General features: G+C 39.4%; 1 protein-coding gene across 1 annotated transcript in view; it reads left to right on the top strand.

The window, feature by feature from the left end:
• Positions 1-15,166, top strand: part of GRIP1 (glutamate receptor interacting protein 1) — a 271,569-nt gene that overhangs the window by 37,035 nt on the left and 219,368 nt on the right. Inside the window, exons 2-3 of the mRNA XM_006886100.1 lie at positions 11,433-11,568; positions 14,279-14,424. Coding sequence (XP_006886162.1) covers positions 11,465-11,568; positions 14,279-14,424 — 250 coding nt within the window. The 5' untranslated portion in view covers positions 11,433-11,464. The remainder of the gene's footprint in view (positions 1-11,432; positions 11,569-14,278; positions 14,425-15,166) is intronic.

Genomic DNA, 15,166 nt, shown 5'->3' with positions numbered 1-15,166 from the left:
TGAATAAAAATCCTTGTGCTCATCAAAAACTCTTTCCAATAGGTTTAAAAGAAAACATACCAATGGGAACAAACATTTGGCAATAACGTTTGAGACAAGGGTCTCATAACAAAAGTTTACAGAATATACTACTGGACCTCCAGAAGAAAAAGACTGATAACCCAATTACAAAATGGGCAAAAGACATCATTTAGTATTTTTGAAAGTGCTCTGATGGTTTAGTGGTTGGAAATTAGGCTATTAAGAGATTTATTTTTCCTCTTCCACAAGCTGAATGCCCGTCAATAAAACAGAAAGGGGTGGGGGGGAATTTGTTAAAGGATGACCAAAGGACATGAAGAGACATTTCACTGAGGGGATATACATATGGATAATCAGTGCGTGAGAAGCTTTTCAACATCAGTATCCATTAGGGAAATGCAAATTACTACCATAATGCGATCATCACATACTTATCAGAATGACTAAAACAGTTTTTTTAAATGATGACAGCATCAAATGCTGGCAAGGATGCAGAATAACTGCATCACTCATACTTTACTGGTGTAAATTATAAATTATATGGTCCCTATAAAAAAGTTGGGCAATTTAGTTAAAAACTAAATATGTAACTACTATATTACCAACAATTGTCCTGGGCAGTTTTCCCAGAAAATAAATGAATATTTATGATCCACAAAATCCTGTATAGGAATGTTTATAGAAGCTTTATAAAGAATAGCTCAACACTGGAATCAAGCAAGGCATCCTTCAACAGGTCAATATTTAAACAAACTGGTACATTCATATCAAGGAATACTATTTAGCAATTAAAAGAACCAGGTTTTGACACATAGAACGTGAATAAATCTTTAGAGAAGTATGTTCAATGAAAAATTCAACTCCAATTACACATTTTGTATGTCTATTTACAAAACAATCTTGAAATGACAAATTATAAAATGTTATTGTTGTGGTGGTGGTGATGGTAGTGGTGGTGTGCCATTGAGTCACCTGTAACCCATAGAAACCCTATGCACAGCAGTACTGAACCCTGCCCTGTCCTGAGCCAGTCTCACTAATGCCAACACGCCAAGTTCTATTGCCCCAATTACTGTATCAGTCCACCTCATCCAGAGTCTTCCTCTCCTGTCCCATCCCTTCACCCTTCTTAGCATGATGTCCTTCTCTAGGGACCAGTCTCTCCTGGCCATGTGCCCAAAGTATGTGGGATGAGATTTCAGAATTCTAGCCTCCAAAGGAAGACTTGGTTTCACCCTCTCCTATTTGTTTTCTTGGCAATCCATGGTATATTCAAGACTTTTCTCCAGCACCACAATTTGAAGGCATCTATTCTTCTTCTGTCATACTCAGTCATTGTGCAGCTCTCTGATGCGTTGCAAGTAAGAAGACCATGGCCTGGATTAGGCACACTTTATTCTCTTGACTGACACCATTGCTTTGCAGTACTCTGGAGATGTCCCTGACAGCAGATTTTACCAATGCAATTCATCTTTTGATTTCCTAACTGTTAGTGTCAAGAGTGTTGATTGTGAAGCTGAGAAAGCTGTAACTGTTAACAGCCTCGGTCTCTTTTCCATCTATCATGGTGCTGCCAGCTGGCCCAGTGGTGAAAATCTTTGTCTTCTTGATGGTGAGCTTCAATCTATATTGAAGACTACAGTCCTTGGCCTTGTGCAGCAAGCACTTCAGATCCTCTTCAGTTTCAAGAAACAAGGTTGTGTCATCTGTATAACATAGATTGTTGATGAGTCTTCCTTCCATCCCGATACTGCTCTTAAAACCCTGCTTCCCAAATGATCTGTTCTACATATAGACTGAAAAGGTATGGAGACAGTATACATCCCTGATGCACTCCTTTCCTAATTTTGAACCATGCAGTGTTTCCCTGCTCTGTTCTTCCTGGTCAAAGTATAGGTTTTACATAAGCATAATCAAGTGTTCCAGGATTCCCATTTTCCTCAAGGTTTGCCAGTTTGTTGTGATCCACACAGACAAATGCCTTTAATGAAATGCCTATCAATGAAACACAGAAAGACATTCCTCTGGTACTCTTTGCTTTCTGCCAAGACCCATCTGACACTGGCAATAATGTCTCTAATGCCACGATCTCTTCTAAATTCTGCCTGTATTTCTGGTAGTTATCTGTCATTGTACTGTTCCAGTCATTTCTGGATAATCTTCAGCAGGATTTTGTTAGTGTGTGTTATTAGTGATATTGTTTTATTATAAGACTCTTTTCTGAGATGGTATTACCAAATGTTTGTTCCCAGTCTGTAGGTTTTCTTTTCAACCTGTTGGAAAAAGGTTTTGATGTGCACTGAGATTTATTCTCTAGAAGGTCCCATGCATCAATTTTATCCTCTTCAGATTGTGCATTTCTGGTTGTATTTGGCAGTCTCTTTATACCTTGGACTAGAACTTCTAAGTTTGATCCCAGTTAGTCTCTTATGAACGTTCTGGTTTGGGGCTTTACTCCCAGGTCTCTGACCCACCTTGAGTAGATTTTTGTGTATGGTATGAAGTGTGGATCCTGTTTCAGCTTTCTGCAGATGGAAGTTCAGGGTTTTTTTCTTTTTTATATATAGGGTTTTTTTATTATTATTCATTTTAATGAAAATTTACAGAGACTTTGGATTTCTATTCATTCATTTATTGCACTTTGCTCCCTGCCCACCCCTCCCCCACTGCAGTAAACTCTTCTCTTTGAAAAGTAAAAGAAAAATTCTTTCACTGTTTTACCGTCCTTCCCCCCAGGTCCACTCCACTATACAGCCTTAGGTCTGGACTCCTGTCATGACAATAATCACATATCCTTTTCAACAGTTTTCTCTCTCATCTGTTTCAATGCAGTGTACATTATTTATCCCATCTTTCTCAGTCTTCTCCCAACCCCAATATCAGTCCTGTTTTACAACAATGGCACTGTGCAGTATTTGTCCCTTTGTGACTGAGATATTTCACTCAGCATAATGTCCTCCAGGATCACCCATTTTGAATAATATTGCATGAGTCCCTTGATTTTCAATGCAGCATAGTATTCCATTGTGTAAATTATCCATTCGTTTGTTGATGTGCACTTAAGTTGTTTCCAATTCCTTGCTATTGTGAATAAAGCCGTGATAAACATGGGTATGCATATATCTGCTTGGGTGGCAGTTGTGGTCTCTTTGGGGTATATTCCCAGTAGTGGAATTGCTGGGTCAAATGGTATCTCTATTTGTAACTTTTTGAGAGAGCGTCACACCGCCTTCCATTGTGGTTGAACCATTTTACATTCCCACCAACAGGTTCCAGTTTCTCCACAACCTTGCCAGCATTTGTTGCTTGCTGTTCTGTTAAATTTTGCTATTCTGACTGGGATGAGATGATATCTCAGAGTTATTTGGGGATGTTCAGTTTTGCAAGCACCATTTGTTAAAGATGTCATTTCCCCTTTTGATAGCTTTGATTTCTTTGTCGAGTATTGTTGTGTTGTTGTTGTTATGTGCCGTCGAGTCATTTGCAACTCATAGCGACCCTATGTACAACAGCCCTAAACCCCGCTCTATCCTGTGCTAATCTCACTGCCTCTGACACACCCATCCCGAGTACCCCAGTCACTGAATCAATCCACCTCATAGAGGGTCTTCCCCTCCTGTGCTGTCCCTTTACTCTACCCAGCATGATGTCCCTCTCTAAAGACCTGTCTCTCCTTTCAACATGTCCAAAGTATGTCAGACGAAGCCCCAGAATCTTTGCTTCCAAGGAGCAGCCTGGTTTAATCCTCTCTACGATGAATCTGTTTGTTTTCTTGGTACTCCATGGTACATTCAATACTCTTCTCCAGCACCACAGCTCAAAGGCGTCAATTCTCCTTCTGTCCTCCCTAGTCATTGTCCAACTCTCTGATGCATAACAAGTGATTGCAAAAACCATGGCCTGTATCAGGCGGACCTTAGTCTCCAGAGAGACACTGTTGCTCTTGAGTATTTTGGAGAGGTCCCTAACCGCAGACTTTCACATCGCAATACGTTTTTTGATTTCCCGGCTACTGGTGCCAAGAGTGTTGACCGTGGAGCCGAGCAAACTGAAGCTGTGAACAATCTCAATCTCTTCGCCATCCATCCTGATGCTGCCAATTGGTCCAGTGGTGGAATTGTCTTCTTGACATTGAGCCTCAGTCCATACTGAAGGCTGCAGTCCTTGACCCCCTGCAGTAAGTGCATGAGGTCCTCCTCAGTTTCAGCGAGCAAGGTTGTGTCATCTGCATAACGCAGATTGTTGATAGATCGTCCACCAATCCTAATGCCGCGCCTCTCCTCATAGAGTCCCGCCTCTCGGATAATCTGCTATTAGTTTACCATAAATGTTGTTGTTGTTAAGTGCTGTCAAATTGTAAATGACACATAGCGACCTTATGAACAGAAGACCTGAACCCTTTTATAACTTCCTTCATTTCTCCAAGTCCATAGGCTTTCTGGAAGCAAGCTCCTTTGTAAGTGGATGCCACTCTTGCTTCCAACTTGTTTAATAGTTGGGTCAATTTCTGGGTTCTCAATTCTGTTCAATTGGCCTTTGTGCCTGTCATTGTACAAGTACCAAGCTGTTTTGGTCACTACTGCTATGTAGTAGGTTTTGAGGTCAGGGAGTGCTATGTCTCCAATTTCATTTTTGTTTCTCGGAAATATTTTGCTTATTCAAGGTCTCTTGCCTCTCCAAATAAATTTGATAATTTTTCTTTCAATCTCCTTGGGGACAGAAGGCTTCCAGCCTTTTTACTTCAGACCTCCGTTTTCAGGGTTTCTGATTGTTTCATCATTGGCCATGATGGTTAACAGTTATAACTTCATTTAGGTTGGCTTTGTGTCAATACCCTTGTATTCTTCCACAGAAACATTAAACAGTGAGTTGAAGATAAAATTTCACATGATCTTTGCAAAGACACATACTCCACTTTTGCAACAATAAAAGATGCATCATGTGCTTCAACCTCTCAAAAGAAAAAAAATCCTGTTAGACTTTTTGTGAAATTGCCTACTTACAGATTAGTTTATGGAGAAATCTGTATTTGTAATATTTGTTTATGCTATGTAAGAATAAGACCTTAGTGTACTAGTTCTTATAGATAAACTAAATTTGTTGCTTTTGAGGCATTCTAACTCATAGTGACTGTATAGAACAAAATAGTATTGATACATAGTTCCCAAAGCTGTAATAGTTACAGAAGCAGATGATCACATCTTTTTCCCTGGTAGTATCCATCCTCCATCCCAGTGCTTAACCACTGCCCCAGCAAGGCTCCTTGTTCCTACATATTTTCTGGATATTGGTTGTCTTTTCCTAGTGTTTTTCTATTTCCTAGTACTTTTATATTACATTTATTGTAAATGGGTGTGTTTTTTTTCTTTTACCAAGCATCGTTCTGTCTTACCTTAAATCCTACTAGGGTTCAGAAATTCAAAGGCTTGAATTGCAAACCCAAAGAAAAACAACTGAAATTCCTGTTGAGCAAGTATTAGTACAGGTGCAAAACTGGACTTTTTTTTTTTTAATCCAAAACTGGATAATTAAAAATGGTGATTGAAGAAAGCATCAGAACTTAGGCCACCTCTTTCTTTGCCATTTGAGCACGCACAGTCCCTTGTGCTGTTTGCTAATTTGGAGACAATACAGTCAGCTACAAAGTACTCCTTTAGCTTGGAGAAGGGTATTTGCAATTTAAATCACAAAGAAATTCTCAGTACATATTGACTTTTCAAAGTTCCCCTGCTTTACTGCAGTGCTCTGTTCAGCAAGCCTGATGTAGAAGTGAGCTCATGCAAATGAATGCATCTGTCTTCATTTCTCTTTACCATTAGATCATTATGCAGACATTAAACACACACACCAAAAAAAGACAAAATGATTGAGTATTTGAGAACTCGGGATACAGAAACATGTTCCTCCTTTCCCATTCAAATGCTTCTACCTCATTTTCTTTCAAAACACCTATGAAAGACCTAGTCAACTCTTGGGACTAAAGACACTTACTGATAGTTAACATCCTTGTGGATCAGTGCTTTTTTTTCTTTTCTTTTCTTTTTTCTTGCAACAGTCAACTATCTGCACTCTCTGAGTTTTGCCTGATTTAGATTCTTTCTTTGGTCTCCTGCTCTGCTAATCCTGATCGATAAATACAGACAGACTGAACAAAAGACAAAATTGTGAAATAAATGTTGCATCCGGAAGGTTGTTGCTACCCTTGTTTTGCCTGCAGTGGCCTTCCCACAGCCTACACTCCGGCAGGGTGGTTTGTGGGTGCCTTGCTTGTCTTTCTGACTGGCTTGTCGACAACTCCAGGACAATAAGTTTCAACTTCCATATCAATATTTCGTGGTTTTGGTTTTGTAGTAGGCACTAGAATCCATGAATGTATAAATTGCTAAAATAAATGGAACACTAACATTTTTTCTCATGTTTTTCAAACTACATCCTAGGCAAGATTAGAGAGTGCTGGTAAGGAATTGCACTACCAATACAAAATACATGGTTCAAATCCACCAGCTGTTCCATGGGAGAAGGATGGGCAGTCTCCTCCCATGTGATTAAGTGCCTCTAAAAACTTGCTGAATGGTCAGCAATGGGTGGGTTCCAACTTGAAAGTATCCAACAATAGTCACAATTGGAAATACTGCTAAATGAGAGAGTAATTGACTATTAGACTTTTTAAAAGTAGACAGCTGGGTTTATATAATAATGGCGATAAAATGAAACTTTCAACGTAGATTCTCAGAATTCAGCCAGAAGGCTAGAAATGATTTGAGTTCTTGCTAAGTCAACATTATTTGTCTTCCCTAAGTCTGGAAGTACTGTCCCCAAGTCTATAAGCACTAATATAATATTTATAAAGGAAAATATGCCCTTGAAAACATAAGTATTAATTAACTCTTTTAAACAAAACTTATTTTTTGTTTGGCATTGCTGTTTCATTGTTACTTTGTTCATTTCTGATTGACCCTTAAGATAGACGGCACTACAGTACCATACCTCCAACTCTTAAAGTAAAAGACAATAATCAAATGCTACGTATAGTAGGATCACTCTACATCTCAGGGGCTGCAGAAGATCCTTCTTTTGGGCAAAATTGTCAGGCTCTTCCAACAATTCTTTCTACAGGTGTAGGCAGTTTATTCCTATAAAATCCATCATGTGAGGTCCACCTGTAAAGAATTTTTTAAAAGGTATCGCAATGAATAAATCATTACATGTACAAAAGTCAGTCATTAAATCTCCAGACTCATTTCTCTCTCCAAGACCATACATTGCAACTACCATTCCTTCTGCATTGTTTCCAATTTTTGCATTATGGTCATAATAATTATTAATGCATCTTGACTGCAAAAGTTAGTGGAGAACCTCAGTCTCCTCCTCTTTCGCTTTTGTATTGATACATATATTTGAATAATAGTTGCTTTAATAAGCCTTCATGTATGTGTATGGATAGTAATCTATCACTTAGAACAAATCTTAGGATAAATCTTGAAATTTTTAACTATGAATGCAACACCATTATTCTTTAGTGTTTCTTTCCAGGCATGATAATGTGATTGTCTGATTCAGAGTGGCTCAGTGCTGCAGACCGAGGGTCCCAAAGAATATAATAATTTTATAATTATTAATGAGACAAACATCCAGGAATGTGATAGAGCAGAGAGCATAAAACAGGGAGTCAGCAGTTCTCGCCTGAAGACCCCAAGTCATGTTTCTCTGTGTATTTATTGATAATCTGGGGAAGCAAGTAACAAAAGGAATTTCTTGTAAATGAAGGCTCTATTTTTCTCTATTGTCAGCCTAATGCTCTAGCTCAGGAAGTATTTCCCAGGAAGTAACACTCTGTAGGAGGGCCCTAGCTGTCTCCTGTCTGCAGGAAACAAACAGCTCATTTTCTATGATCTGTCACAAGAGAAATCCTAATTTATAAATCTGGAATTCCTTCAATTCCTGAACAAGGGTGTTCATATAATATAAAGTTTGGCTTCCCATAGCTCAGGCCAGTTCGTCTCAGTTCACTTAATAATGTCTAGAATGGTGATCTTCATGAATTCCGCTTAATTTTTTACAACTTCCAATTTTCCTGCATCCATGCTTCATTTATTCCACTTTCCATTACTAAAGAATGCTTATAGCTGCTTCTCCTCATTGAAGTGATTTCCAATCTGGATTCTATTTCCAATTCTATATTCCTTCGTTGTTTATAGGATTTTCAGAAGCCTGTTATTTCAGAACTGGATCACCAATGTTGCTTCCTAGTCTGTCTTAATCTGGGAGCTCTGCTGAAACCTGTCCACCATGCATGACCCTTTTGGTGACATATTTTCCAGCATCACAGCAACCCACAAGTTACCTTAGTACAGTAAACTGATAAACAAGTGCAATACTAATAAGAGCAAACAATAAACAAAAAAACATATACACACCTAATCTCTTTAAAGTAATTAACAACATATAAATCATTCCCCTATACAATGAACTGGTAGATAGGTGTTGTACTGTTGTTTGCAAATCTGAGAGAAAGAAGGTTGTCCTATGCCATAATATTTGTACACTTATTGACCTATGTGGCTAGTAGGATTTTTCTGTCAGCAACAGTTTAAAAACCCTTAAAGTAAGCATTATTGTTGTTGTTGTTGTGTGCCGTCGAGTCACTTGCAACTCATGGCGACCCTATGTACAACAGCCCCAAACCCTGCTCTGTCCTGTGCCAATCACACTGTCTCTGACAAACCCACCTTGATTACCCCAGTCACTGAATCAATCCACCTCATGGAAGATCTTCCCCTCCTGTGCTGTCCTTCTATCCTACCAAACATGACGTCTCTCTCCAAGGACTGGTCCCTCCTTGCAACATGTCTGAAATCCTTGCCTCCAAGGAGCAGCCTGGTTTAGCATTCTCCAGGAAGAATCTTTTTGCTTTCTTAGCAGTCCATGGTACACTCAGTACTCTTCTGCAGCACCACAGCTCAAAAGCATCAATACTCTTTCTATCCTCCATAGTCATTGTCAAAGTAAGCATTAGTATAGATTTTTGTTGGTTTGGGGGGTTTGCACATAGGAATTTATATTACTGTGACAGTTTCCTTGAAACACAAACTCTTGGCCATTCCTTTCTGCTTTTGTATAAAGCCAAAAGAGATACATTGGCCACTTTGAGAACCTTGAAGCAGACTCCAGCAATGCCACCAACAGCATGACCTCTGCAACCAAATCCATTAATTTCATCATTTTTTTTTTTCGGTAAAATTTAAGCAGTCATCATAGAACATCAAATGAACGCTGTGATTTTTTTTTTGCTATTCTTTTTCCCCCCTCTACTAGTTTATTTACAAAATTTGAATGCATTGTTTTCAAGAACAAATTCTTTCAATTTCCCTCACCCCCCCCCATCAAATTATACAGCCCCATGTTTAATCCCTCCTCCCCCTTCACATCTTCATCCCTCTGAGTCCAACCTCTCCCTCCTCTGTTGGATCCTTATACTCATTCTACAATAATGGTTTTATACAGTATTTATCCTTGTGGGACTGAGTTAGTTTGCTCAGCATAATGCTCTCCAGTCCCTCCCAAGTTAGGTAATAATTTACAGACCCATTGCTCCTGCGTGCTGCATAGTATTCCCTTGTGTGAATGTACCATAATTTCTCAATCCATTCATTTTGTGGTTGGACATTTGGGCTACTTCCATGTTCTAGTGATGGTAAATAAAGCTGCTGTGAAAATCTCAGTTTGTGCCTCAGTTCTCATTTTCTCAGGGTGTATCCCAAGCTGGGTCATACGGAATTTTTATGTTCAGCCATTTGAGGAAGAGCCAAACTGCCTTCCAGATGAGCTGGACTCTGATACACTTTCTAATGGCAGAATGTGGCTGCTTAGCCTTAATATCCACTTTTCCCAACACAATTGTCTTTACAGGAGAAGTACCTCTGCACGGGTTGGTCTTCAGAGTTATGACCAAATGGGCTTTTCTGTACTGTTTATCATGCCACTTCTGTTGCATTGTTGGCTGTGCAACTTCCTGGCAGCACAAACACCTCAACACTTGTAACCATGTTGGTGTGACCACGGATCCCAGTGAAAGAAAGAGAGCTCATCTAGAGTTTTGAAATTTTCATTAACTCTTATATGTAATTAAGGAAGGGCTAGAGGTGTGCAAACAATCTTTTTCTTTTTTTTTTCCATTTTTCTTTGAAAAAGCTAATCTGGTCTTGAATTTTAATATGAGTGTCTTTGAAGTTCTATGAATTTCTAATCCCTGAAAGTCATAACCTGATTCAGGAAGAGTTGAAAAGCTGTCCAGCGTCCCTATCCCTACCCAGCGTTTGTATTTACAGAGAGAAGAAATAACATCACAGAGAATTTCAAAACCATACTTAACATAATTAGCCTCTTGATAAATAAATGTTGACTCTACTCCCTTTTATTTCTGAAAGGAATGATATTTGTAAAAATTTTCTGACCTTTTGCTATATCTAAAGTAGAAGTACTTTAGTCTGTCTTGATTTACAGACATTATCTTACATGAGAACAAACAAACAAATAAATCTTCTTGCCATCAAACTGGAGCCAATCCATAGCTGACCCTACAGTGGGTTTTCAGAGACTGCAAATCACATGGAAGGAGATTGCCCGTCTCTCTCCTGCAGAACTGCTGGGGCTTCAAACCACCTGCCTTTGGGTTGCTAGTTCAACTCCTTACCCATAAAGTCACCAAAGGTCTTTGACATTTTAAAATTTTGAAGTAGAGAATGAGAAATTTGCAGTGGTTACTGGGGAATTCTTAAGGCCAATCCTGCCCTGTCATATTGTGACATATTTTGTAAGAAACAGCATGAGTTTTCATATAAAAGATATACTGTTTTGTTTTCTGAACAACAGAAATGTAGAGAACCATTCATGTTTTCTTTGGACCCGTGAAAAGTTCTTTTATTGTGTCTGCTAGCCTGCTGAGCTAAAAATGTACCGTGAACTTGGAATCTGCTGCTGCACTATGTGTATTTGTATTATTATTACTATTATTAATCTGTAATTCTGTTCTAATCTCTTATCTTACAACTTTCAGTTGTAGCCTTTGGAGTTTCAAGGAAAAAACCCCTAAAGTTACTTGAGAATGGCACAAAACCCCAAAGGGTGCATATGTGTAGACAGCCACATTGGACTATTTATTGCTGACTTAGAGTGAACTACCCCACTGGTACCCATTTTAAAAAGCTCTAATGGAGTATCTGCCTCAGCTTTATCTGCATGCACGTCTGTATGAGGTACCCTGCAATTGCAATGGAAGGAAGGTACAGATATCTTTTCTCATTGAAAAAAAAAAGTGGAAAATTTAAGAGGAGGAACCTCTTAACCACACACAAAAGCAACATATGTGATTTCACTCTTATTTAATAAAGCAAATACTTTTCTTTTAACAGAGGAATTCAAGGGCTCCACGGTCGTCGAGTTGATGAAGAAGGAAGGTACCACCCTTGGCCTGACAGTATCTGGAGGAATTGATAAGGATGGCAAGCCGAGAGTGTCTAATCTGCGGCAAGGAGGCATTGCTGCCAGGTAACGGCATCGCTGGGAACTGGAGAAATGAGGAACAGAGGGTGTAATTAATTCAAAAAATTAAAGCTTCATTAGGAAAGGTTACTAATAAATAAATGACAGCTCCCATTGCCTGGGCAGCACCTCTGCTCAGATGCACAGAGGACTGTTTCAGAAGCTGCTCAAAGGTCTGGCCAGGTGGCTTTTCTGGCAGATGTCAGAGTCACCAGGGAGACTATCCTGTCATCTCAGGAGTAGCCAAGGCTTCATAAGTCTCATATGCATTTCAAAATGTCTGTAATCTAGTCCCAGATGAGCCACCACACAGCGGTGGGGAATGAGGTTCTTGGATCTCTAACTGTGGAATCGATGGGCTATATGAAGGGAAACAGTAATAAATAGCCCAGCGTGAGTGGGAAGCCCAACTCCATGTTTCTAAGTAAAAATTTCCTTGTCCCGCCTCTTTTTTTTTTTTTCTCTGCTTATGGGATTTTCCCTTTGCATCAGGACCAAAGGCGGCTTCTGAAAATGCAGATGCTTTAGAGCAGGATGTATCAGTTTGCTCTTCTTCCCATGAACTTGAAACTGTACCTGTACTGACAGTGATAAAATGGCCTGGAGTGAAGGGGACAGGAAGGTTATAAAGAAGAGAAACAGCTTACTTTATAGCACAAGTCTCAATTTACCTCAGAAAGGGACAGAATGGTCAGGTTTCATTAAGAATGAGTTGAAAGTACCTTAAGACCTAGACACCGATACTCTTGTCCACAATCTCAAATCACGTTTTAGAGCTCTTGCCTCACACAGTATGATCTCAAATAGTGATGTCTGTGGATGATCTACCTTTTCGTACAATTTATAAGCTTAACTCAGTAGAGTGCTCCTCAGACTGAAGGTATTGTTTGTAGAACTCACAGGACTATGATCAGCTTAATCAGTTTTTTGAGGCTTTTTAAAGCCTTCTTTCCACCCCCTCCCCCCTTTATTTTATAACAGTCATGGCAATTCGATGATGCTGGAACTTCTTTTGTCTCCAGAGTTTCTCCAGAGGTAGGCCTTGAAACAATGAGAATGAAAATGAGAAAACAATGCCAATGTCAGTTGGAGTAAAACTGTGATTAAAAATAGTATTATGCCTGTTTTCTATCAGCCAACTATTTTTTTCTTCAAGGCATTGCCATTTTACAGATAATAAATCAAATTAGCTAAAGATAAGATCCCTGCTCAAAGGAGCTTATCATCTATTGTAATAGGGAGATAATGTATAAATAACTTGAAACCTTTGAGAGCAATAACCATGTGTTGTATAATAATAAAAAGCAGCAGTGCTTCTGAGTTGTCACAGAGCAGCATCTGGTTAAAGTCACCAAATGAGTGACAGTAAACCCCAAGTGAGAGCCACAGCATAGCCTGTGGGCTGGCTGGGGTCGGGAAGGCTCTCAGATGGAAGAATGATTTGGGATAGACTTATATAAAATAAATTAATTGGATATTTGCATTTTGGGAGAAAATGTTACTGAAAATATTTTATCAGTGATGTGAATTTTAACTCCTTCACCTGTCTGATCTTAGTTTAGAAGTAAATGTCACCCAAGCTTCAAGCTTCGATCATGGTAGTGAAGATAGATGGGCACATCACTGAAACCGAATATTCGCACAGTGACTAGAGTAAATAGAAAGGAATTGATGCCTTTGAGCTGTGGTGCTGGAGAAGAGTGTTGAATATACCATGGACTGCAAGGAGAACAAACGGGTTTGTCCTGGAGAGGGTGAAGCCAGAATGTTCCCTGGAGTCAAGGATTCTGAGGCTTTATCTGACATATTTTGGGCATGTTGCAAGGAGGGACTTGGAGACGGACATCATGTTTGGCAGAGTGGAGGGGCGGCGAAGGAGAGGAAGACCTTTGATGAGATGAATCGATTCTGTGACTAGAGAGGTGGGAATAAGTGCGTTTGAGATGGCTAGGTTGGCACAGGATAGAAGAGCGTATAGAGCTCTTGTACATAGGGTCACTATGAGTCGCAAGCGACTCGATGGCACATAACAACAACTTTGTTCTTAGCCAATATTCTTTTATCTGTCCTTGGTTAGCAATGAATAGCAAAATAAGCTAACTTATTTTGTCCCTGGACAAATTCCCAGTGAGGATACTGTAAACTGAACATTCCAAAAGGCATGGAGGAAAATGAAAGTCATTGAGAAGAAGGGAGAGAACATGGTGTGCTCAGTCTCTGAGTAATCCGCCCTAGAGGAACAACTTTTTATGGAAAAGCAAAAAGTTTAGGGGAAATCTAAACATCAGCAGACAGAGTGTAGGAGTTCTGAAGTAGAACAGGCAGCACAATTAACAAAGGCCATTAAATGCTTTATCCCATCCAACCTCTACAGTCCTGCACGCTTTCCCTGAGGGGCCAGCCATAGCATAGATGGCAGGAATTTATCTTCTTTCTTGAACTTCTTCATGAGAGGAAGGCCCTCTATGAGGTGGATTGATTCAGTGACTGGGATGATTGGGATGGGAGTGTCAGAGACAGTGAGATTGGCACAGGACAGAGCGGAGTTTAGGGCTGCTGTACATAGGGTCGCTATGAGTTGCAAGCGACTCGACGGCACATAACAACAACAACAACAACAACAACAACATGTCCACTCATGAGAGACAGTGGAAATACCATCCAACTAACTTGTGTAGAAGAAAAGTCCATTGTATAGACATTCTCTATTTTGCAGAAGCGATCAGCTGGATGTGGGTGACTATATCAAAGCAGTGAATGGAATCAACCTGGCCAAATTCCGCCATGATGAGATCATCAGTTTGCTAAAGAATGTTGGGGAAAGAGTGGTCCTTGAAGTCGAGTATGAGCTCCCTCCAGTCTGTAAGTATTCACAACTGAGGAACCAAAAGATTCCATCACGTTTTCTTTTTCTGAAGGAGTTCATTCTCTATTGTTTTTGCAACCAGTATTTCATTTTAGGAATAACAGATTCCATTTATTTTATTGATAGTTGAGTGGGAGGGAAAGTATAACCTACTCAGAAAAAAATTAAAAAACATAAATAGCAATGACTTATTAGAGGATGAGTGTTCCTTAAGGTGGTCTGTGAATGTCATATAATACAGAATATAAAGGAGTGTTAGGAGGCTAGGTTGTGTTACCAGTTAAATGTCAGTAGAATTTTTGTGTGGGCTCAGTGCAAAAGACTTAAAAATAATGATTATGTACTTAACTGCTGCAACCAAGTTTATTTCAACTTGTAACAACCCTCTGTTGTGTTTTGGAGGCTATAAATCTGTTATTTTTTGAAAGAAGCTGTTTATATTTCTCTCTCGGACCACCTGGTGAATTCCAACCTCTTGCCTTTTTGTTAGTGCAACACATAATGCACCACCCTACTTGAGGTCCTTAGCATGTACTTGATAAGCAACAAATCATAACTATTATTATACATAAAGCACTATTTTTCCCTTGACTTTTATTATTATTAGTATTAGTATTATTAGTATTAATTTCAATGAACATCTATAGAGATTTTGGAATTCCAGCCATGCATTGTTGCACTTTTCTCCCTGCCCACCCCACCTCCACCCCCAGTTCACTCCTCTCCTTGAAAAGCAAA

Source organism: Elephantulus edwardii, unplaced genomic scaffold (assembly GCF_000299155.1).
Source record: "Elephantulus edwardii isolate Elephantulus edwardi_28Jun2011 unplaced genomic scaffold, EleEdw1.0 scaffold00047, whole genome shotgun sequence".
In the NCBI taxonomy this organism is placed as follows: Eukaryota; Metazoa; Chordata; class Mammalia; order Macroscelidea; family Macroscelididae; genus Elephantulus; species Elephantulus edwardii.
Note: the sequence above shows the minus strand (reverse complement) of the source record. Positions and strands in the feature narration are given on the sequence as shown.